The sequence below is a fragment of the Acomys minous genome (genome assembly GCF_964271855.1).
Source record: "Acomys minous genome assembly, chromosome: 2".
In the NCBI taxonomy this organism is placed as follows: Eukaryota; Metazoa; Chordata; class Mammalia; order Rodentia; family Muridae; genus Acomys; species Acomys minous.
In genome coordinates, this window is record NC_140484.1 from 89,732,898 (window position 1) to 89,757,195 (window position 24,298).

The 24,298-nt window shown below is 44.1% G+C and overlaps 1 protein-coding gene across 2 annotated transcripts in view; it reads left to right on the forward strand.

Annotated features, from left to right (window-relative positions):
* Positions 1-24,298, forward strand: part of NELL1 (neural EGFL like 1) — an 843,592-nt gene that overhangs the window by 244,715 nt on the left and 574,579 nt on the right. For both annotated transcript variants that reach the window (XM_084773584.1, XM_084773585.1), the window contains exons 10-11: positions 7,328-7,401; positions 15,600-15,699. In XM_084773584.1, coding sequence (XP_084629710.1) covers positions 7,328-7,401; positions 15,600-15,699 — 174 coding nt within the window. The remainder of the gene's footprint in view (positions 1-7,327; positions 7,402-15,599; positions 15,700-24,298) is intronic.

Here is a 24,298-nt window from a genome sequence, read left to right on the forward strand (position 1 = left end):
AGTGGATAAAAACACTGGCTACTCTTGCAAAACACTTAGGGCTGTTTTCCAGCATCCACATGACAACTCACAGTTGCCTGTAACTTCAGTTCCAGAGGATCTGATGCCCTCTAGCCTCCTTGGACACCTACGTGCATGTGGTATACATACAGGTACACAGGTGCACACATATAGACATTTTTTTTTAAATGAAGTGCTCAAGCAAGGCCATGGTATGCTCGGAGAAATGACTTAAAGAAGAGCATTGGGTCAGCAGAGCTGCAGGCACTGGTCAAGCCTGGGACTTGGACATACTCCAGGAAAAGGTGATGTGGCAGTCAGGCAGAGCCTGCCTGGGGAGAGGAAGGGAAAGGGTGGCTGTGGCTGACGGCTAAAGGATATGGTATATAAGCATTGCTTTATGGGAGTGTCTGTGAGAGAGCAGGAACCATCATTTTGAACAAGAGCCCAGAGGAGACAAGCAAAGTGAAGGACAGAGATGGGGCCCAGGGAAGAGGCAGTTTGATGTGTGTGTGTGTGTGTGTGTGTGTGTGTGTGTGTGTGTGTGTGTGTGAGAGAGAGAGAGAGAGAGAGAGAGAGAGAGAGAGAGAGAGAGAGAGAGAGAGAGAGAGAGATGCCTTCTGTTTTATACCTGTGAGTTAGAGAAGCCTTAGTGACACCCATCTGATGTGGGTGTCCTGCTCAGACAGGGGAGGTTTGGGGCCTTAGTGAAGCAATGTACTGAGCTTGGGAGACTCCTTGGGTGTTTAGCTCTTCTGATCTGCCACTTATTTTGAAAGTGTGAAGCAGAGTGCTGACTCTGACATTCAAAGTCACCAAATGCTCAGGGATGGCTGACATGTGTGAGGGAACAAAGGCCTAAATGTGGACAGAGGGACCTCTGGTATGCACATGACAGGGACATCAAAAGCAGTACCTGTCAATTGCTTATTCGCTGTGCACCCAAGTGGCAAAAGTGTCGAGCACCTGTACTCAAGAAACCAAGGTCAAATCCAAAAGGCCGGATGCCTGTGGGTGGAGAAGAACAATAAACTGTCTCTAAGTGCCCAGAATGCTCATTTCTGACATCATGCGGAAGTGCGTACTGGGGCCAGGTTTCAATTTCATGGTTGGACACTGTGAAATAGTCTATTTTGCATGTCCCTGGTGTGACGTGAAGGGCTCCAGGTATCCGTTTGCATTTCTGCTCACACTGAAAGCCGGAGGAATGAATTCTCCAGTGCCTAGCCAAAGGCAGCAGGGCCTGGCTCACCGTATGCTTGAATTTCCTCAGACATCAAAAATTAGTCTTTTGGCTGCAGATCAGGAGGTCGGATAATGAGGACTGATGTTATACATAAGGCAGGGAGCGCCAGGGAAGGACACGATGCTATCAGGGGATGAGGAAAGAACATGAAAAAGCAAAGGGGGAGTTTCCAGTTCTGAAAGTTGTCTGAGGTTATTTCTTGGACACCTGGCATCCATGTCATGTGCACTTTCTTAACCCTGACACAGCGGCAAGTGGGGCAGGTACCCAGACACATGCTGGTATCATTCCCCAAGCTCCCTACGATGTGAGGGCATAAAATTCATCAGCCATTTATTTTTTTACACTAGCCCGGTGGATGCAGGATGTGTCTCTGAGTGTGGTATAAACAGTAGGGCATTTTTAAAAATCTCCAGCTAGGAGGTCTGGATGAGCCTGCCAGAGAAGAAAAGAGGCAGCTGAATGTCTCAGGACGGGGGTAGCAAGTGTGTTAATGCCGCCGTGGAGTGGCAAGGTAATGCCGCCGTGGAGCGGCGAGGGGCCAAAGGGAAAGAAAAGGAGAATTTCCGCATTTCCTGGCCTGTGCCAAGAAACAGATGGCAGCGTTGACGGGAGTGTGCTTAGCAGAACTGTCACTCTGCAGCAACCCACCTTGCCAAGTTGGCAGCTGCTGTCTTTAGGAGTGTGGGAATTTATCACACAGGAATCTCAGGGCCTTGGAGACGGGGCTCTTCCATTGTAAGTCAATGAGGGGAACCCAGAGTATCATTAGGAGCAATGAGTCACGGTCACAGATTGATCTAGAACACTGAGGCATAAAGGACAGTTTTTAAAAAGGAAGGAACAAGGAGACAAGGAGAGTCGCTTAGGGTATTGTGTTGTTTCTCTTACATTGCCGCGGTTGCTCTGATGTTCGAAGCTACATGTAGTTGTAGCAGTAACTCCTAGCAGGCCGATTGGTAGGAGGTTTGTTACTCACTGAGCTCGTTATGTTGAAACACTGTTTATTATTTTTAGTCAACAATAAGCCCAGAGAGGCACTGAGCTCGAGGTGGGATTAGCAATTATGTACACACAGTTCTGACTCTCATGAAGGTGGCAGCAGGAAAGATGTAAAGTTATGTGTGTCTTTAAGACACAGTGTGATACATGCTCTGTTAGGATTTGCTCCCAAGAATGATGGAAGCAGGAAGAAGGGAAGCTATTCAGGGTTCAGGGTCAAGAACAACTTCCTGGGGCTGGGGAGATGGCTTAGTCTGTAAAGTGCAAACATGAGGGCCTGGGTTAGGATCCCCAGGGCCATACAAAAAGTTGAACACAGTGGCATGAAGCTATGAGGTCAGCCATGTCTGTACACAGAGACAAGCATATTTTGGAAACTCATTTGCTAGCTAGCCAGCCTAGCTGAAGTGATGATTTTCATGTTTAATGAGAGTTTAATATTTCAAAAACAAAAACCAACCAACCAACCAACCAAGCAAGCAACAAACAAAGATGAAAGCAGCAGAGGAAAGACACCTGATCTTCGGCCTTCCCATGCACAATATAAAAACCCTCCCATCCTGCACTCACCCACCCTAATAAATGGTCGTTATTATCCACCCAAACACAACATAGTGTGTGCGCACGCGCGCTCACACACACACACACACACACACACACACACACACACACACACACAGCAGAAATGGATGGCTATATGTGAGGAGAGTGGAGACAGATTGGGGCATAAGGTAATAAATATCTCGGAAGGGTGAAAATTTACACACACACACACACACACACACATATGTTAGGAGGTATAAATGTATGGCTATATATGTTGGAAGGGTGGAATCAGATGAGCATATGTTTGGAAGATGAAAAGGGATGGCTGTAGTGTTGGTATGCCGGCTAGGTTTATGTGAACTTGACATAAGCAAGAGGAGGGAAGCTAGTTGAGAAATGTCTCCATAAGACTGGAGTGCAGGGAAGGCTGTAGGGCATTTTCTTGATTACTAATTGGTATGGGAGGGCTCAGCCCATCCTGAGTGGTGCCATCCCTGAATGGTGATCTTGGGTGCTGTAAGAAAGCAGGCTGAGCAAGCTATAGTTGAGTTGAGAATCTGTGTTTCTGGTTGTCTGGGGCTGAATCTGTGAATAATGAGACAGCAGAACTACCAAGGGGAAACTTTGCTGGACTGGGTGGGACACTTGATGCTCGTCAACTGGAGCTGAGAATTTATTGGTGATTAAGAAGAGAACAGTGTCATTGATGCGAATTCTTCTGAGAAGTTTTTCTTGAGGGTCAGCACACACAAGCTGTGTTCCAGAGATGTGCAAGGTTCTACCTTGCACTGGTAGCTCAACTTGGTAGTCACCCAGGTGCTCCTAGTTTTGGAGACCTGAAGGGTTCATGAAAAGCTGTTGAGGTTTGGCACTGTGAGAAGCTACAGCCTCAGTAATGGTAGTAGAAGACCCAGAATTGAAAAGGTCATGGAGAGAAGTTGAGACTGGGTACTGTGAAGAGAGCCCAGGGGAGGTGCTTAGTCAAAGTGCAGCCCAGTTGCAGCAGGAGATGATGCTACCATAGGATAACCATCAAGAATAGAAACAGAGATGGACTGGAGCCAGCCAAAGGCTGGAAGACAGGCTGTGTGTGCTGTAGAAGGCAAGTCAGAGAAGTGACCCAAGGCCCTTGGAGGAGCCCGGAAGATCGTGGGTTCCGAGAGAGTGGACATTGAGTTACTTTACACTTTTGAAGTTTGCTTTTACTTTGTTCAGATCGTGAATGTGCCCCAGTTCTTCCTTCTTGAAGTATAAAAAGAACTTAATTAAATAATTAATTTTTTAGGAGCCCACAATCCAGAGATTTTAAACTTTAAAAAAAAATGATAATTCGCAGTTTTACAGAGACTTTGGACTTTAAAAGAGTGGATATTTTTAAAAAGTAAACTTTTTAAAGAGTTTGAATTTGTAAGGCTGTGGGACTTTTGAAGTTTGTAAGATGTTTCATATTGTGATGTCTTTATTAATATGCAGTCTTAGAGATGAACAAGAAAGAAAAGACTGTGACTTAACAGTGATGTGCTTGTATGTCAAGATGACAAGGGGTCAATTGTGCTGGCTAGTTTTGGTATAGCCATGTGAAAGGAGGGAACCTTGATTAAGAAAATACTTCTGTAAGGTCAGGTTGTAGACAAGCCTGCAGGCCATTTTCTTAATTAGTGATTGGTGTGGGAGAGCCTGATCCACTGTGGGTGCTGCCACCACCAGGCTGGTGGTCCAAGATTCTGTAAGAAAGCAGGCTAAGCAAGCCACCAGCAGCAAGCCAGGAAGCAGCACTCCTCTGTGTCAGCTCTTGTTTCCAGGTTCCTCTCCTGGTTGAATTTCTGTCCTGACTTCTTGATGATGAGCAGTGATGTGGAAGTATAGGCCAAATAAAATGTTTTCCTCCCCAAGTTGCTTTCGGCCATGGTATTTCATCACAGAGCTAGGAGCACTAAGACAGTAGGTGTCATTGGGTAATGGAGATCTGAAGATGAGAATATATGCAAAACTTGGTAGTGGGAGAAAACATAGCCATGGCATAGATGGGATGTGAATGTTTGATGTAGTAAAAGCACAGAGATTGGTAAGTTTTTCAAGTTTTGAGAGATAAGGAAAAGCTGACAGAATGAGCTATCTGTTCAATTCAAGATTTTCAACTTTGTCTCTGAAGGTGTCAGGGAACACCTAATGTTTTTAATAGGGGTTCAAAGTTGGTTTTAAGACACTTTTCTTCTTGTTCTTCTTGTTCTTGTTCTTGTTCTCCTTCTCCTTCTCCTTCTCCTTCTCCTTCTCCTTCTCCTTCTCCTTCTCCTTCTCCTTCTCCTTCTTCTTCTTCTTCTTCTTCTTCTTCTTCTTCTTCTTCTTCTTCTTCTTCTTCTTCCTGTTTGTGGAAGGACTGGAAAAGGCTGATGTTAGAACAAGGAGGTTGTGGTAATGCTGAAGAAGAGGGGCAGTGACGGTCTGAATGAAGACATTGTCAGAGTGGGGGATGGAGAAAAATAACTTGAGGAGGAGGCATTGCTATGGCTCAGTTAGTCACTGGGCACAAGCTAGAGTAAGAGGTAGGCATAGAAGGATCTGGTGTAGACAGTGGTGCCATCCACTGAGAAGAGAGCATGAAGGTGAAGCTGGCTGGTGTGGGTTGCTGCACGCCAGCTGTGGACCAGAAACAGCCTACTGTGGACATTTCCACGTGCTTTATTAGAAAAGGCATGCAGGATCAGTGCCATGTCAGAACGGGTGTAAAGGAAGCAGAGTCAGGCAGAAGAAGTAGGTTGGCAATATATGCAGAGCAAATGCCTCAATTCTTCCCACTGGGATCCTTACTCAGCACGGCATTCCAGAGTCATCCCGAGACAGGCAAGGAAGGCAGGGCTCTCTGTCATTTTCATCAATGCTGGTCTAGGATGGAGTCTTGACTTTGGGCAAAGTGGCCTAAAGCCACTCCATAACATAGCACAGATCTTAGATCAACAGTTGGCTGATGGTTGTTGAGTGACTTTGTTCCAACAGCTGTAGAAGTATGTCAGTTGTCATAAAGGGCTCTGGGCAGCATGTCACACCATGTACCCTACAGGGGGTGCGGTAAGTAGACCAGCATTTGTTTCTGAGCTCTCCGCTTTCTGTGCCTATGAAGAGAGGGTTGGGAAGATGCTTATGCGAGAATGAGAAGACTTTAGAGCCAGGCACCAACCAAATGTAATCAACCCAGTTTTAATAGATACAGAAAGGGCCTGAGAGGTGAAGCAGGTCTGTGAACTAAATGCAAGTGTGTATTTATTTCTGTTTCTCTAGAGAGCCAGGGCAAGCAGGGCCCTTATCAGGCCTGGAAAGAGTTCAATCAGACCTTTGCTTTCTGCTCCTCTTGAAGTGGCTGCGAAATCTAGTAGAATCAGAGAGGGGTCATAGCAAATTGACATATTCTGCACATGCATAAAGTGAGTCAGCAAGTGCAGCCAAGGACCGAGCCTGGGCAGAATCTAAATTGAGTTGTTTCTCTTTGAAAATTTGTACAGGGCTGACTTCTGCTTTCTGGCCTCCCTCTTAGCACACACAGCTCACCTTTCTCAAGGCCTCCCCTCCAGGATGATGATGTAACAATTGGCCAGGTTGGCTAGAATGTCTTAGTTGTCTAAGTGCATCTAGGCTTAGGGCAATCACCTCCCATGATCGTAAAGAAGCGCATAGGGGATCCTCTTTGTGATGTGAAGTTTTGGTGAACAGAATATATGCCTTTTACCCAGAGGCACATCTGATAGCAGGGATGTCTGCATCAAAATTACTACTAACTTGGCTGGGGAGATGCCTCAGTAGGTAAAGTGCTAGGAATGCAAGCATGAGGACATTGGTTCAAAGTCCCAGTGCTCCAATAAAAATCTGGGCATGGCTACATAATGCCAGCTCTGGGAAGGCAGAGGCAGGCAGATCCTGGAGGTCACTGGGCAGCCAGTCTGTCTAAATCAGTGAGTGCCAGGTTCAGTAAGACACCCCGTCTCAAAAAGTAAGATGGAGAGGGACAAAGGATGACACCTGATGTTGACATAAAGCTACCATTTGCACATGCTTCTACATTCACTTGTAAACACACACACACACACACACACACACACACACACACACACACACACACACACCAATGTCCCCCCAAAAAAACAAAACAAAGCAAAAACAAAAAACAGAAAAGCCAAACATAAAACTTGTTCTAATTGGTCATGACATCTAACTTGTTTTGTTTTAATCTCTTAAACTATGAACTTATTCTCTGTTTTTGTTTGTTTGTTATTTTTCCCCACTAACTGTATAGCTCTGTTATGAAGGTGAGGTAAACTAAAAAAAAGCTGGGAGTTTGGCTGAGGGCTTCAGGGCCTGTTGCTACTGCTCTTCCCATGCTTTATATTAGATGGAGTTTCTATCACTCAGACTCAGGGAATCTATGTTCCTGTGAGATACGTTGCCATTGGATGGAGCCTCTGCAGACAGTTTGTAGCACAGCATGACACTAGATGTGAACTGATTTTTTGTTTTGTTTTGTTTGGTTTTGTTTTCTTGCAGCAAAATGTATCTATGGAGGAAAAGTTCTTGCCGAGGGCCAGCGAATTTTAACCAAGAGCTGCCGGGAATGCCGAGTAAGTTTACCTGTGGTCTATGTCACTTCCATAGAGGGGACAGAGATAACTGTGTTGGTGATCCTCTGTGGGGGGGCATGTTGGCCTAAGTAGGTCCCTGAGGGGCAGAATTAGTGAGCTAGAGTCAAGGATAGAGAGGATATAGCCACTATTTCTGGATGATGAGCTTGCATTCAAGTGGGTAACCTAGCTTGAGAAGCAGTCAGTACAGGAAGGCTCTGAAAAGGAAAATGAGATAAGAGCTGTTATGGTGGGGAAGTTGACAGGTGGCCCTGGGAGGAGAGTGGGGGGGGGCGGTCAGACTGCAGTCAGGATCTAGCATATGGAAGCATGATTTTTAAAAAGATCCATAGAACAAGTGAGAAAACACTCTTCTGGACTTGACCTTCATAGAGACAAGTGGCCCCAGCAAGTGCATGCAGACATGTCATAGCATAAATGTATTTCGGGGTCCACTATGACTGCAGTAGATGGGTAACTGAAAGAGCACTGGGTTCAGTTGAACAATCATGGACAGGAATTGACTAAGTCCCAACCGGTGGCTATGACAAGCAAGATGGATAAAGAGGAGGGTTTAGGAACTATGTGGAAACAGATTGAAGAGGCTTGCTACATGGTCGCCTTTGGATGCTCAGGCCCAATGCTGATGATGTCAGGGTGCCTGGCATGTCAAAGAGAAATCCAGTTTATATCCTTGGCTACAAAGAACAGAAACTTTACTTGGGTAATATTAGCAAAAAATGGACAATTGTTTTGCATGCAATACTAAGGCAATTGCAGAGTTTTTAAAAAATGCAAAAGATCAGGGTGGGGCTTAGAAGAGTCCAGAACTCTCAGAAGTCAAGAAGTAGTAGGCACCACAGCCACAGTCTTATATTGAGGAACATGGCAGGCATATCTGCTGCAGCGGATGCCTCCCTATCATATCTATGGCCCTTAAGTTCTATACACACATTTAAGTGTTAGGCATAACCTGTGCTATAAATCAAATCCAGCATGTTCAGGAGGGGGAAAACTTGGCCTCTTTATTCATCTGGGTTGGGAGCTGGTCACTTAGAGGGGAGGAGCCCATTCCTGAGAGAAAACTGTGGTATTGAGTGAAATAGAGTGGGATCATGAGACCCAAAATATGTTAGATGCCTTAATTAGCAGAAGTTTTATATTTAACTGAGCAAGAGGAGAACCATGCTCTGTGGGGAAGGTGGGTGTGGAGAGCAAATGGGAAGGATGAGCTCAATAGGTTTGATTGTCTATCGCCATGAAACCAACTCCCTAAAACGCAACTACTAAAAGCAATACATGAACTATGTACCGATGTCTGTCCCTCTGTATGTGTGTGTACACTCACAAATGTGTGTGTGGCAGCTACACGTCACCTTGGGTGTCAACCTTGAGACACCTTTAACCTTGTTTTCTAAGATCCCAATGAAAGAAGAACCCAAATCTCTTCTTTTAGGGGGCTTATGGGAAAAAGCTCTTTCCTGTATCAGATCTCTTACTGGCAGCATCTTTTGAGGGTTATTTCCCTTGAATTTCATTATTGTGTTCCCCATCATCCCTACCTGCCCAGCATCAGGAATGCCGTAGACTCTGTTGGTCCAGCTAGTTTGGTGAGTACATGGGTGTGGTAGTATGGTGATTAGTTATAAATGTTGGTGTATAACCTAGAATCACCTAGCAGAAAGCCTCAGTTGAGGAATTATCTAGATGAGGTCAGCCTATGGGTATGACTGTGGGGATTGTCTTGTTTGTTAATTGACCTGGCTCACTGTGGGTGGCACCATTCCCTATGCTAGGCCCTGGACTATATGTAAGAGTGGGGAAAGATTGCTGAGCATGGAAACCAGCGAGCAGGTGGCATGGGGTACACTTGTCTGTCACTCAGCTCTTGGCTGTGGATGCTTCAAGTTCCTGCCTTGACCTTTCTGAAGTGATGGACTATACTCTTTATCTATGAACCAAACAACCCCATTCCTCCTTTATGCTGCTTTTGGTTAGGTGTTTGTCACAGCAACTGAATGACACTGGGTCTGGTATCTCTGTGTCAACAGATGCTGCGGGTTACGTCTCCTTTGCCAGGGTCAAAGAGTGGGCATGAGTTGCCAATGAGGAATTTTTCCATCTCTTTATCAATCAGGAACCAAGGCCTGGGAGGTGGCATGATCTCCAACCTGAAACAGGTCCATCATGGTGCCTGGCACTAAATCGTCAGTGAACATGAGCTCTTATCTCACATCACCTAGTCCACCCTCCTTGCATGCAAGTCAAGATGGCATGGTCTCTGTAAATGGCTTTACTTCTGCGGAGGACAATCAATTTACATTCTGCCTTGGTTTTTCTCTCCTGCCCCAGGGATCGGTGGGATATTTAAAGGCTATTCCACCCACTGTGCTGTGGTCACAGCATAAGCTACAGAACTGACACTCATTAGATGTATCCCTTTTTGCATTTTCAGCAGAAGCCTTGGGTAATTCTCTCAGAAGTCTCCATTGTGGCTATCTACTTGATGATGTCAGATGTGATCAGAGCAGACACATTTGAGTCATATAGAATAAATGGGTGTGGGCTGAAATAGTGGCTTATCTCAGTAACCTATAGCATGAAACAGACATTAGGTATCCTTTGGTTCATTTTCCTTTATGTTCAGGATTGATAATTTAGAAAGAAATTGGGCCAGAGAACTCTTTGCACAATCAGCATGTGCCATACATGCATGCATGTGTGTTTGTCCATAGGAATAATCTCACCCTGTTCTGAAAAGTAATTTATTTATTGACTTTCTATAAATATTAGTGAGCTTCTCTGTGCACAGGGAAATGAGTCATTTACAATAACATTTAACAGGTAACATTTCTTGTGTACTTATTATATTTTGAGCATTAACTAAGACAGTTAAAACATGTTACCACATTTAAATGTAGTAATGACCCTACAAGGTATGTAGTACACAGATGTGGGACTCAGGATTCAGGAGAGTGAGGGGACCAGCTGGAGTCAGAACTTTGTGGTATGGCTGTGTAACTTAGTTTCTTAGCTTTTCTGTGGTCACTCTTCAGGCTTAGAATTATTTGTAATAGTTCTTGGTTTTGAATTTTAGCAAGGTAGTGTGTTTACTTCATTTCTTGTTATGTTAAAATACTCTGATGGAAGCAATCTAAGGGAGAAAGGGTTTTCTTCGCTCACACATGAAAAATATTTTAATTTTTTTTATTCTTTAAGTTTCACACATGTGACCATGAGTTTTTTTCCATTTTCAAGCCCTGTTACCCTCTCTCACTCCTTTCGTACTGATACCATTCTTCTTTCAAAAAGTCACCCTCCTACTTTCTTTTCATGCATGTGCAGGAGCCACAGAGTTGAACTAGGGTTTCTTGCATGAGCATGTGTGGGGAGTTATGTTTGGAACGAGGGGTAACTTATCAGTGGCTACACCACTGAAGAAAATAACACTCCTCTCCCAGCAACTGTTAGATGTCAGTTGTCCTTCAGAGATGGGTGGGACCTCATGGCTCCCTTCCCCATTCCTGATGAAGAGATGATGGGGCTAGTCCTGTGCAGGGCTTCCATTAGGCACAGCTGCCCTGAGCTGATGAGTACAACGGCCTTTGTACTCTTTTTGTGGCATACCTTTCCATCCCCCAGCTCCATTCTTTCTGCTCAATCTTTAGTATCCCCTCTAGGCCTGTCATGGTGGAGAAGTCGTGACAGCTGGAGCTGATGGGCATATTGCCCCTGTAGTCAGGAGGCAGGGAGTGATGAATGCTGATGTGGGTCGCTTCCCCCTAATGCAGTCGCTCAGGGAACGGTGCTACCTATGGTTAGGTTGGTTCTTCTCACAGTCTGTCTGATCTAGACAGTCCTTTCCAGGCACTTCTGGACTAAATTCTAGAGTCACTTAAGAGAAGAGAGTCTCGATCTTGTCAGGCTGATAACCAGTGTCAACTAGCACGGATGAATAATTTTAACCTTTCAGTGTAACTGGGAACACACAATCAGTCAGGCTAGGGCACACTGATTCTTGAACAAAGGAAGGCTCTATAAAAGGCCACAGGAGGATCTGAAGGTCAGTATGACCAGAGGATTCTGGGTGTGGATGGCACTGGTCTACCCTAAGCAGCCCTTCTCAGTGTTTAATCCCCAGCACTGCATGGCTTCTGTTGTATATAGTAGATCCATTTCCCCCCAAGACACCTAAGATGATACTCTAACAGGTACTCTCTTAAGAGAATAGAGGAGATATTTGCTCAAATAATGAGTGTGTTCTTTGATTCAGATGAGGATTTTCCCATTGATGAGAGGCTGCCTGGACTTTCATGCATTTCTGTTTTATGGGATTGAATAAGAGACAACTACTGTCTCAGATTCCTTTAAAGTGTCCCCAGAAGTTATGGCATTATTTTTAAATAAAAAATATTTCCTGCTCTCTTTCTCCCTGCCCGCCCCCTCTCTCTTTGTCTGTGTGTCTGTGAAAACAGGTACACTCAGAATGCAGAGCTGATTGGTCTCCTGGAGAAGTTGTGAGCTAAGTGAAGTGGATTCTGGTGACCAAACTCTGGTCCTTCTAAGAGCATCATAAGCTCATAAACAGTGAACTATCTCTTTGGCCAACATGTTATTTTTTTTTTAGACTGCTTTCTTCTACTTTTTAAAAATTTGAGATTATGATACAAAGATTTCTTCCTTTCCTTTACTCCCTCCAAACCCTCCCATATACCATTTTTTTTGCTCTCTTTCAAGTCCATGTTCTCTCTTTTTATTGTTATTGCATGCAGACATGCATATACATATGTTCCTAAATACAACCTGCTCCTCAGTCTGTATAATGTTATGCGTATGTACGCTTTCAGGGCTGGCCATTTGGTATTGGATAAGCAGCTGGTGTACTCTTCCATGGGGAAGACTATTTTTCCTGCTCTCAGCACTCCTTAGTTGTTTTAGTCTTCAGAAGAGTGGAGGCCTTGTGCGGATTGCCCCTACCCTCTCTGGCATGTCTCTTGGGGTTGTCTTTGTCAGGCTTCTGCTTAGGCAGCCAGGCTGGAGAGACAGACCTTACAGATGCAGCTTTGACGTTACTAGAAGATGCAATCTCACAGCAAGCTCCCAACACATCATTTTTAAACTAAGCTGAATGACTCTCCTAACAGTCTTATTTACATTTGACCAATTATCATTTTTTTTCAGGAACATTTCTTTAGCACAGTGGCAGTTTTCAACCTGCAGATGTTTATATATTCAATTTGGAGCCTGGTGGGGTGATTTGAATAGAACTTAGAATGTTTACATCTGAACACTGACATGGGTTAGTTACTCTAAAATAGGAAAAATGGAATAATTGTGTTTTCCCACTAACCCAGAACTCAGTGCAGAGGTCACAACGTAACACAGTCAGGAAGATTCAAAAGCGGTAATGACAGTTTTCAAAATAGAGTTGAAAAACATTTCTTCTTGGCCTAAATGGATGTAAGTATACTTACATAACAATAGTGACAGTTCATATTATTTTTAAAATATGCAAATAGATTTGTCTCAGTTTAAACTTTGGAATGGAGTCTTACTCATTAAATATATTAAAGGTTGATTAGAATCCTCAAGTTGGGGCCAGTGAGATGGCTCAGCAGGGAAAAGAACCTGCTACCAAGCTTGGCAACCTGAGTTCAGACTCCATAACACACGTAGTGGAAGGAGAGAATTGACTTTTGCATATTGAAAAACATGTAAAAAGAATTGCTGACTTACAGAATCAGTAGCTAGGGCAAGCTTCTTTTATAGAAAGAAAGCCTCAGGAAAGATCGCTTTTAAGAAGTCTTCTGCGGTATTTACAGTATTGTTTTATATATATATACATTTTATATGTATAAATATCTTAACACACATCCATGCTGCAAAATGTTGGGTTTAGAGGGGAAAATGCAAGGAAGCAATTTGAAAATCACATAGAATCTGACCACCCAGAGAGGAGTTCTTTAGCAGTTTGCATTTTGAGAACAGCTTTAATGGCATAGTGAAACTCATATTAATTGTCTTAATTTGGGTAACCCTAGAAGCTGCCTCTGCATTAAGGATTCCAGCAAGAGCGATCTGTTCAGGGAATGCTACCAGCAGGATCATTAGACTGTGGATTCATCAGGTGGGGGATGGGAAGAACCTGAGCAAAGGAAGGATTCAGAGAAAAGGTCACATATAGCCTGAACCTACCGGACACTGCGGAACATGAATTATACCTTGGAAACTGTTCATTTTGTAGGTATAGGCCTCACATACTATTCAGCCAGGTGCTTTGGGCCATGGACGTGGGGGGAGGGGGTTGTAGAACTTGAACGTAGTTTCCAGCTTTCTGAATGGATGCAGTGATCCTTGAGCCCTCTCTCAGAGATGATCCAATCAGTGTTAGGATGTTAGGAAAGCCTGGAGATGGGGGCATAGTTTGGATAAAAAAAAAATACTCAGCAGTTCTTCGCTATACCAGAGAGAATGCACTGGGACCAATATATTACTATGGAATGATGGGATTGGAGTTGATACTAAGCCATTCATTTCCCTTTTCATTCAGTCCAGTGCCTGGCAGCACGATGCTTCGCCTTTGTTGCTTTGGAATCGTTGGTTTAACTCCAGTGCCCACAACAGTCTTAGGCCCAGTACTTATTGCTGAAGTAGGTTAGCACCGTCACCTACCCGAGGAATGACAGTAGAATCTGCTGGGGTTAAGAGGACTGAACATAACAGAAACAGGATCAGTTAGTTGTTGAATCTTAGAGACAGTTCCACATGGAATCAGGAGAAAAGTGAGAGTTTAGAAAGAACACTAGAGGAAAAAATATATGAGAGAGAATGCTAGGAGCATGGCTGGCTGGGTAGGAAACTTCAAGAAAGAAGAGGAAGGCATGTTGCAGGTAACTGGTGTCTGTGGCTCACTCTGTGATGACAGCATGGTAGCACTCAAACAAGAGTCCGCATTTCCTATTTATATTTGGCGTTTGACGTCATGGCTGTGCTCATCTCTAGGAATGAGTGTCAGTTCTGCCAAACCAGAGATCTGGGAAGGGGCAGGGTGGACAGAGGAGTAGTAAGCCTCTTGTAAATATAGAATGTGCTGTCTTGTCTCTATTACACTCATGGCTGTGCTGCCTAGTCCTGCCCTACCACCCACCTGTGTTTGTGACTGCCTTTTGTCCTAAAGTGAGACTCCTCTTCTTGACTGTCTTAAACATCCTGCAAAGGATGTGAGAAAAAAAAAAACACCTAAATCTTCCAGATAAAGTAAGAGTCCCTTCAACCTTTGAAAAGAAAGTAACTGATGGGCTTATTTTAAAAATTCAGCATAAATCTAAATGCAGACACCACTTATGCCAACCAGGAGGACCTTACTTAGTTCAGTGAGGCCGAAAGTGTACATCATCTGAATATTTAACAATGTTATTGTAAATTATGTTATTTGCAGCCAGAGGAAATCTATTTTTTTTTTAATCTGACTGATGCTCTTTCATGCCCACGTACTTTGACTACAGTCTTGGCCCATAAAGTCTCTTTCTTATACAATTGTCCAAATTCCCTCAACGTGGCCCCTTCATAATTTCTTCCTGTCTGCGCAGAGTCAATTACTCTCTGTAGCACATTACATTGCCTTTATCAAAACACATTTTAGAAGGAATTCCTGTACTGTATTAGCAGAATACAGTACCTAGTTTAGGAATTGTATATCTCATTCCACCTGAATTGTTTAGTTCACTGCGAACTAGGAAGACACCCGGTCCATGTCCGGTGACAAGGCTTGTGGCCTGTGGAATGCTGGGACTGCTTCACAGAAGCCTGCCATACACAACATAGGCTGCACAAAGCAAACTATTGCATTTTACGGCACAGAAATTGGTGTCTGACACAGGATGCCTCTGCTGCGCTCAGCAGTCAAGCTGCTGGAAATTATCAGCACATCCCTTTGCATTAGAACAGAGAATTTAAAAAAAAAAAAAAAAAAGAATGGAACTTGTTGAAACCCAGGCTGTTTCGATACAGAAAGGAAGCCTGCTTTCTCTCCCTGGACTTTTCAATTTGGCTTGCAGGATTGTACTTCTCAGTGGAATTCCCTAGAAGGCTCTTAGCATCTGAGTGGTTACCTCTGCAAGCTAGCAATAAGGAGTGTTACAAGTTCCTGGGACTGGCTCCCTATATATACTAACTCGTTCGTGGTCTTTGGCTTCTAGGGTGGAGTCTTGGTAAAAATTACAGAAGCTTGCCCTGCTTTGAACTGCTCCGAAAAGGATCATATTCTTCCTGAGAACCAGTGCTGCAAGGTCTGCCGAGGTGAGCGGGCATGGCGGGGCGGGGCGGGGCGGGGCGGGGCGGAGGCTTCTGGGTGGGGCTGGCGGGTGGCGTAGGCTGGGGAGCTCGGCTCGAGGAACCACGGTATGACTACAGCTTGCCTTGCTTACTGCACCCTAGTTTCAGAGACTTGCAGAGCCCCACTTACTTTTCTCTGAGATCGTCTCCTCAATTGTAAAATGAGGATAATAATAGTATCCACCTCATAAGACTGCTGCGGAGATTAAATGGGATAACGGGTAAGCGCAAAGCAGGAGGCCCAGCGTGTGATAGACACCCTATAAGGAGTAGTTTCTAGATTAAAGCAAATGATAGTTCCTGTAATAACAACCATTACCATCATTATACATTTTCTTACTGAGTGGGGCTGAACAGTATTCCTCCCTGCCTCACCCACAGGCCACTTCTCCCACAGAATGACTAAAAAATTCCAATAAGTGTCCCTGCTAATTAATTGTTAGGTAGGTATTGTTTTCTTTTTCTGAGTTGTCTTTCTTTATTGAATTCATTCTTACGTCTTCGGTTGTTAGCTCGTGAATTGATTCTTTCCTGAAGTTCTCCCTCAGGGAGAATTCGGTAGGTTAGGAGAACCTAGAATTTATTCAAAATCTTAACACACCAGTCCAGTGAAAATCATAGCCATGATTTCATAACTGTGCCTATCCTAAGCACCTCACAGTCTCCAATACCCACGGAGCTGGAACCTCCCTAACTGAGTTTTGGTGCTTTCTGAGTTAAAGAAGACCCAGAGCCTAACAGTTTAGCTCAGGTCATTTCACACTTAACCTCCCCCTTTTCCTCCTCCTTTTCCTCCTCTCTCCCCTCCTTTTTCTCCTCCTCCTACCCCTCCTTTTTTTTTCCTAGAAAGTGTTTGCAATATTTTTCTTACTACAAAGTGACTATTTTAGCTCTCACAGACTAGTTTTCTATTACGTCTCCTTAACTCCAATCTCGCAGCGCAAAAGGGAAGGTGGGGTGTAGGTGTACGAGTGGGTACAGCTGTGTCCAAAATAGGAACGCTTGGTAACCGGTCCCGATTGGCTGACTTCATACCCAGCACCTTCAGATGTATATGGAAAATGTCCAGTATTATGAGGTGTCTTCGTCTGCAGTTGTGATTACGCTTAGGAGAGAGTTCTGCTATGTAAGATCTCCTTGCTCTCAAAACAATAGCTGTAGAATCAGGCACATGGTAACTCTGCCTTCAGCTGATCGGCCCTGACTGAACTTCCTCTGCTTTCCATGACTTTTTCCTGGAGAAAATAAGCATCTGCCCACCCTGGATAGGGCACTAAGTACAGATTGAAGGAATCATTCCACCCAAGCCTAACTTGGTGAACCAATGAGTTTATTGGAGTTACAAGAGCCTGGCTGAGGGGTCACCCTCTCTGAGCTGTCTAAACCTGTTAAGTTTCAGGAACTTCTTGAGCTTTGTGAATTTACTTAACCTCTGGAGTTCCGTGAGCCTCCGTCTTGGAGGGTATGTCTCCTTTCAAAGGGAAGAGCTGTAGGGCATATGACTACAAGCTTGTTTGCAGCTGGGACATCTTAGAAATGCCTAAATGTTGAGCTGAATTTTCAGAGAGATGTGCAATTTATTGGGAACCAATAAGGTTGTTAGGTAAGTCTTATAATTTAATGCAAAATCCATCACTAGCTATTTGTTGAGGTGCCAAGCGGGCCTCTGTTTATGCAGATCCTCTCTGATTAATGGCTTCATTAGAGCAGAAACATTGATTAGGGCACAGAAATCAAAAGGAATTTCATGGTCTGACCCAGTTTACAATAGGTGCCCCTGCCTCTGCTTGTACTTATCTGGAGCTTATGCCTTTTATCAACTGGGCTGCTGGGAGCTGCCTCCCAGGCACACCAGGCTCCCACTGGAAAGACTGTGGTGTAGAGGAACAAGAGGCAGGGGACAGACTTCATAGAGTCACCTCAGTCAGGGCAATCTGTGGAGCTGGGGGCTTTCCTTCCGTGCATGTGCCCTGCTCTAGTAGGAAATATCTAGAGGAAGAGGGCGATGGGTTTCTTTGGAAATGCTTGTGTAGGTGAGAGCTTCTCTTGCGTTCTGAATTCTGCGTCGTCCAGAAGAACTAGAGATCCACATTCAGCAAAGATGCAGTGGGCGGGTTCCTTGGGAAGTAAGGGAAATTAAAATTAAACCCTCTGTGTCTTTACTTCTCTTGACTTAAAAATTAAATTAAATTAATTTTTGGTTTTTCCAGACAGGGTTTCTCTGTGTAGCCTTGCCTGTCCTGGACTTGCATTGTAGACCAGGCTGGCCTCAAACTCACAGGGATCCACCTGCCTCTGCCTCCCAAGTGCTGGGATTGAAGGTGTGCACCACCACCACCCGGCAAAAAAATTTATTTTTAAAAATACATTTTTAAAAAAGATTCATTTACTTTATTTTATGTGTAAAAGTATTTGACTGACATGTGTGCCTGTGTTCCGTGCATATACCCGTTGCCTACAGATGTGAGAACATGGTGTTGGGTTATCCGTGGAACTATATATAGCTACAGATGTTTGTTAACAGTTGTGGGAGTGCTGGGAACTAAACTCGGGTCCTTTGCAAGAGCAGCCAGTAATTCTTAACCGTTGAACCATCTTTCCAGCACCTCTCTTAACATTTTATTTATCCTTTACATCAATGTGACACTTGATTGCTAATTAATTCATGGGGCAGAATGTCCTTAGCCGCCTCTTTCTGGCATCATCTTCTTTACCAAGGTCTCTCTTCTATCTTCACATGTAAACTCAAGCATTGCTTCTTTTATGAAGTTTTCACTCAGGGAGAATTAGTTGGATTAGAGGAACCTAGAATTCATTCCAAAATCTTTAAAATCTAATCCTAAAATCATAGCTATTCATCAGAAAAGGTCCATTAAGGGAAATCTTGTCAATGTCTGGCCTGGGTGGAGGCCTAACATTCCAGCTGGGCAAGTCAGTCACCTGGCCAGGAACCACCCTAAGGAAGGAAGCTCACCTTAACCCGTGCTAAAGAGGTGGGTGGACTGGCTAGTCTTTATTGACATACTGTACTTTTCCTCCCCAGGATTCCTGTCCTTATTGCAGTACATAATGAGCCATGTTGTTGGCGTATCTTGTGGCCTGCCTCTAGGCTGCCTAGCAACCTCTGACATCATCACAGGCTACCCACCACTGGGTGTATGCCCCTGCCCAGGATATAACAGGGCACACCCACCTCCTTTCTCTCTCTTACCTCTCTTTCATTTTCTCTCAGGAGTGCTCCTGTTCCCTTTTCTCTCTCTCTCCCACTGTCTCTCTGTGTCTCTCTGTCTTCTCCTCACCGCCCCCCCCCCCCCGCCCTCATGAACCACTCAGAATCTATCTCTTCTCCCTTCCCTTCCCCAGATAAATCTCTCTATATTCATACAGGTTGCGTGGCATCTCGTTTTTAATCCTAACATCACACGTGGTTTCACAAGTCTGCCCACTTTGCTGAGTTACCCTGGAAAGGTTACCTTGTCTTGTTTCTCTCCTTCTGCCTCTGCCTTAAGAATTCTTTCCTTAATAATACTTCGGTCTTCTTTGCCGCCTCACTCTGTGCCTCCCGGCTGCCATGGAGCTGACCTTCATGTAGGCTGCACTCCAGCTGCACAACCCTTTTCCCTCTCCCCTCCGTTCTCCTATAGCTTCCCTGCTCTTGAGATTTTTTTTTTAAACTCTAATAAAATTTTCTTCATGCTGAAAATGCTAAAAATAGCTACTGTTTAGAATCTGTACCTATCCCCAGCCCCTCACTGTCAAAAACCCAGTTTGCTAGATTCTTTCTGATGCAACTTTGATGCTTTTGAGTTAAGAAACGCAATCCACTGGTCCAACATTTAGCTCAGACTACCCTACATGTAACCTTTTCTATGTCTCCCCCAAGCACGGAGGTTAGACATATTCATTAATAAAGTTCCAGATGCTGGGCAGTGGTGGCACACACCTTTAATCCCAGCACTCAGGAGGCAGAGGCAGGTGTGTCTCTGTGAGTTCAAAGCCGGCCTGGTCTATGGAGTGAGTTCCAGGACATCCAAGGCTACACAGAGAAACCTTGTCTCGAAACAAAACAAAACCAAAATAATAAAACAAAGTGCTCTTTTTGACCAAGGCCTTTGCAGCATCCACTGTCATTATCTCCCCCCTCTCTGTGATGGGAGCCGAGAGTCCCAGAACATGAGCCCATGTGTTTGGTCCTGGGTGCACAGGATGCAACCACAGTGTGGAAGATCACTATCAGGATAGGGACTATGACATCCCCATAAAGCCCTACAACTTAAAAGATCTTTCAGGATGGACTCAACATTTGTGGTCCTGAACCCCTCTCACTACGATTCTGACTCCATTTCTCTGAGTTCCTGTTTATCTCTTAAAGGCTTATTAGGAAGTGACACGATAAATCTCACACAGTTCTGAGAGAAACACACTTCCTCCCATTTCATTCACTGTTTCCCATCTTTCTCCCCATGTTTATGTTTTCTGAGTGGGGTCTTAGATGAAGAGGGCGCTGAACTATTACCATGGGAAGACATGGATTTCAGGGACTTCATCTTAGGCAAAAAAAAAAAAAAAAAAAAAAAAAAAAAAAAAATCAGTTTTCAGTTTTATCCTACCTCCTCACAACATGAAGAAAACAAAGGCAGAAACCACTCAACATCTATGTAAAGTAACTAAAAGATTTATTGTATATTCAGGAACATTTGCCTGCATGTATGTCTGTGTATTATGTACATACATTTCCTGTAGAGGTCAGACTAAGGCATCAGATCACTGAGAACAGGAGTTATAGGCAGCTGTGAGCCATCATCTAGTGCTTGGAACTGAATCTGGGTCCTGCCCACACTGAGGCACCTCTCCAGCTCCATATTATGGCAGCTTTGACCCTGCATATGGGAAGGCTACCTTGTTTGTTTTGTGGCCTGACATCTCCTGTAGGCACCCAGATAGAGACATGAGGTCTGATGAGATGAAATGTGTTGTCTCTGGGGTTGGCTCTGTGGATGATAGAGCCACATGGCTCCTGCCACCCTGGTGTGATGGATGATGGAAACCCAGATGATTGTGTTCTCTATACACGTGTGTAGAGTGTTTCCACCATCTCTGTCTCTCTGTCTCTGGGTGTGCTAGATTTGTATGCTGAGGCATGTTGTCAGAGGTGCCATTCCTTGGAAGTTTGAGTTAAAGTTGTTCTCTTGCTTTAGGAATTTGACATTTTCCAGGATTAATTCTCGTTAAGACTCTATTAGGCCACCATACCCAAGAGGCACAGTCTGGGCACAGGATAGAACTGTTCTCCATCTCCATGTCAGTGTTTATGTGATTACCATAACAATATACAACTTAACAAATAACATTGCTTCAAATGATCTAATGTTATGATCATATGTTACATCTCTGATATAAGAGACAGGACAGACCTTCTGATTAGGGGGTGCTATTCTGTGTTTTTTACACTTAAGACTTTAAATACCATTTTTGGCATGGGATAATATATTCTACAAATACAATAGTATCAAATACATTTTTTCTGTGTTGAAACTTATATATTCAAGTTATAACTTGTTAGTTTGGCCATGACATTATTTTTTTATTAAATTATTGATACACACACACACACACACACACACACATATACATATTCATACATATACTCTTGTATGCCTGCTACCACTCCAATGACTAATCAAGATGAAAGATACAGACCTTTGTTTTACATTGAGTGTTTTTTTTTTTGCCTTTGTAGAATTTGAATCTGAGACTTTATAGCTAAGCATAACAGCATGTTGTGATTGGTAGTGTTCACTGCATCAGCTAACCTGGAATTTAGACCAGGAGACTGGGCACTCAGCTCCTTTCAAATCCTGGGTTGTGTCAAATACGATGGACAATTTCCTCTGCCTTTAAGGAAGATAAAAGAACCAACTGAACAGGCAGCTGAATCTACAAGGCTGTTGATGCAGCCAAGACAGACTTAGGAAAAGAGCCATAGGACAGTGCAGGAATACCCATGCATGATAACAGATTTAATGGGCACAGCTGGAGGCTCTTTGCTATTGCTGGATCCGTAGGTCTCAGTCACCTGTGTAGAGCCCAGAGTGTCCCTGACTGACCATTGCTGCGGCCTTTTTTCTGACGTCTCGGAACCACCTGTGACATTTGTTTATGCTCATTGCTTTGAAGTAATGGCCATAGCAGAGGCCTGTATATTTGCAGTGTGAGGTCACTAGGTGGAAAGGCAGAGTGGACAGTGGAGTGGCAGCTATGATCCTTCCTGGAAAGTCAATGAAAGACTGAATGTACACCCAGCAGGAAATATTGCCTGTGGATTTCTGGTACTCTGAGTCAAGGCTGGGGGAAAAAAATAGAAGCACATAATATTGACCGTGAGTTCTCAAGACCGCTCCAGGAAAACACACCAATCATCCGGCCCATCCTGGTACCCTCAACACACTCCTCGGAGTTTTATTTCCCTCATAATCAGCTCTAATTGTATCTTCAGCATCGCCAATGACTTTGGAGGGTTTCGCTTCATGTTTATGACTTTGGGTGTTGGAAGAAAGTTCTTCCCAACATCTGTTCCAAATGTGTTTATCTGTAATTTTAATTCATGCTCACTTGCCTTGTCATCTGGCCTGGACTGAAATTAGCTGGGATTATTTGTACTATTTAAGATTTTATGCTCTTCAATTAAATCCTCCCAAAGACTCCTGCTACCACGTGACTTTCACTCCCATGCTTCCCGATCATTTCAGGTGGGTTTATAATTGAAACCATCTTAGATGACTCCAGGGTATTAGAGGTGGAAAGAGATTTGGAACGGAGACATTTAATGAGAGCATGGGCTCATGTGCACACAGAGGAACTGGCAGTGTTTCATGGCAGGGAGGCTGTCCTTTGAATGTTGACAGATGGGTCAGATCAAAACACTGCAAACGTGAGCTAGCCCAAGCCATGAAGAAAGAGCTGCAATGCAGCTGCTGTGCTGTGGGCAGAGGCATTTGAAGGACAACACTGTCTAGAGAAGATGGAATTCGGTGCCCATGGAAGTGATCTAATGGGCAAAGGTCTCTGATAGCCCAGAAAGAGGTCCATTGATTCAGAGGGAAGCCTGGAAACTAGGGTTAGTACAGGCTTTGTACAGGAAGACAGCTAAGTGTTGATGGCTTCAGAAGAAATTGAGTGCTTCCTAAGACAGAATCTGCCAAGTCACGGAGCCCACTCTCCTTTGGCAGTCCTGTCCTGATGGCATCGTGGTCTGTCCACAAAGGCTAAAGGAATCTTCTCACCCTCCAAGGCTCTATTTCTTCTGTGCCATGTATTCTGGTTGTGGGGCTCTAAGGTCATTCCATTTTCATAAAGCATCTCTCTTAACCAATTGGTGGATGGCGCTGACTCTACCTCTGAGGCACATGGGCCAGCATGCCATTGCTCTTCGTATGGATTGCTAGGTTGGGCACATAGCTGGGAATGGGAGTTATGTAGACTTCCTGAAATTTGGCTTAGGGTAGAGGGGTTTGGGATGTGCAATCTGAATACCCAGGTACATAGATAGCTCAAATGTAAATTGCTTATCTTGTTGGTGAGGAATGTGTTGTTGGCAGGAAAGCTGGGGCAGGCTGTGTTTCTCTGTATGGCAGTAGCTCTCAACCTGTGGGTCATGACACTTTTGGGGGTCAAAATGACCCACTCACAGGGTTTACCTAAGAACATAAGAAAACACATATACTTACATTATAAGTCATAACAGTAGCAAAATTACAGTTAGGAAACAGCAACAAAATATTTTATGGTTAGGGGTCACCACACCATGAAGAACTGTACTAAAGGGTCATAGCGTTAGGAAGGTTGAGAACCGCTGTTTTAATGGAGTCAGTCTTTAAGTATCTCAGCAAAGCTATGTACATCCTGCCTAGGGTCAGGTCTGCTCTGCTTTTATTGTAGAAACAGTGAGAGGACAAAGCACACAGATGCTGTCCATCATTGCTGGCAGAAGCCAGAGGTGAAACAAGAGAAATGAATGGTTTTATCATAATTATGAAGAGAGATTTAGATGCGGGCAGTGTGGGAGCTTCATTATAATGAGCGAAACTGGTTTTAAAGAAACCAGATCGGCTTACTAGTGTTTCCATCACAAAAATGCAGTTAGAGGGCCACAGAGTGAGTCCAGATTTTTCTCCTCTCAATAAGAAAAGTGCGACACACCCAATATTTATGTTTCCTCATTAATTTCCTTGAACACGTCACAGGTGTTTGCTGCTTTGCGTTTGGGTGTATGGTAGGTTTTGTGACGCCTCCGTCGCCAAGCACAATACCTGGTGTATCCTTTGTGCCTACTAAGGTTTTGTCGGCTGAATGAAAGGCACTCTGCTGAGAATTAAACTTAGGTGTGTCCTGAGTGTTCAAGCTGCGTTCCAGCAGGCTGCTTTGCCTTTCTCAGAGCACTTGCTCCTTTCACCCTTGAAGTCTCTAATGGCTCAGTCTTCCTTGTCTTGGTGTCTCATCCATGAGCGCTGTTCTGCTGAGTGACAACTTACTCTTCTTCTGATGTGGAGTCTCTGGGCAGTGA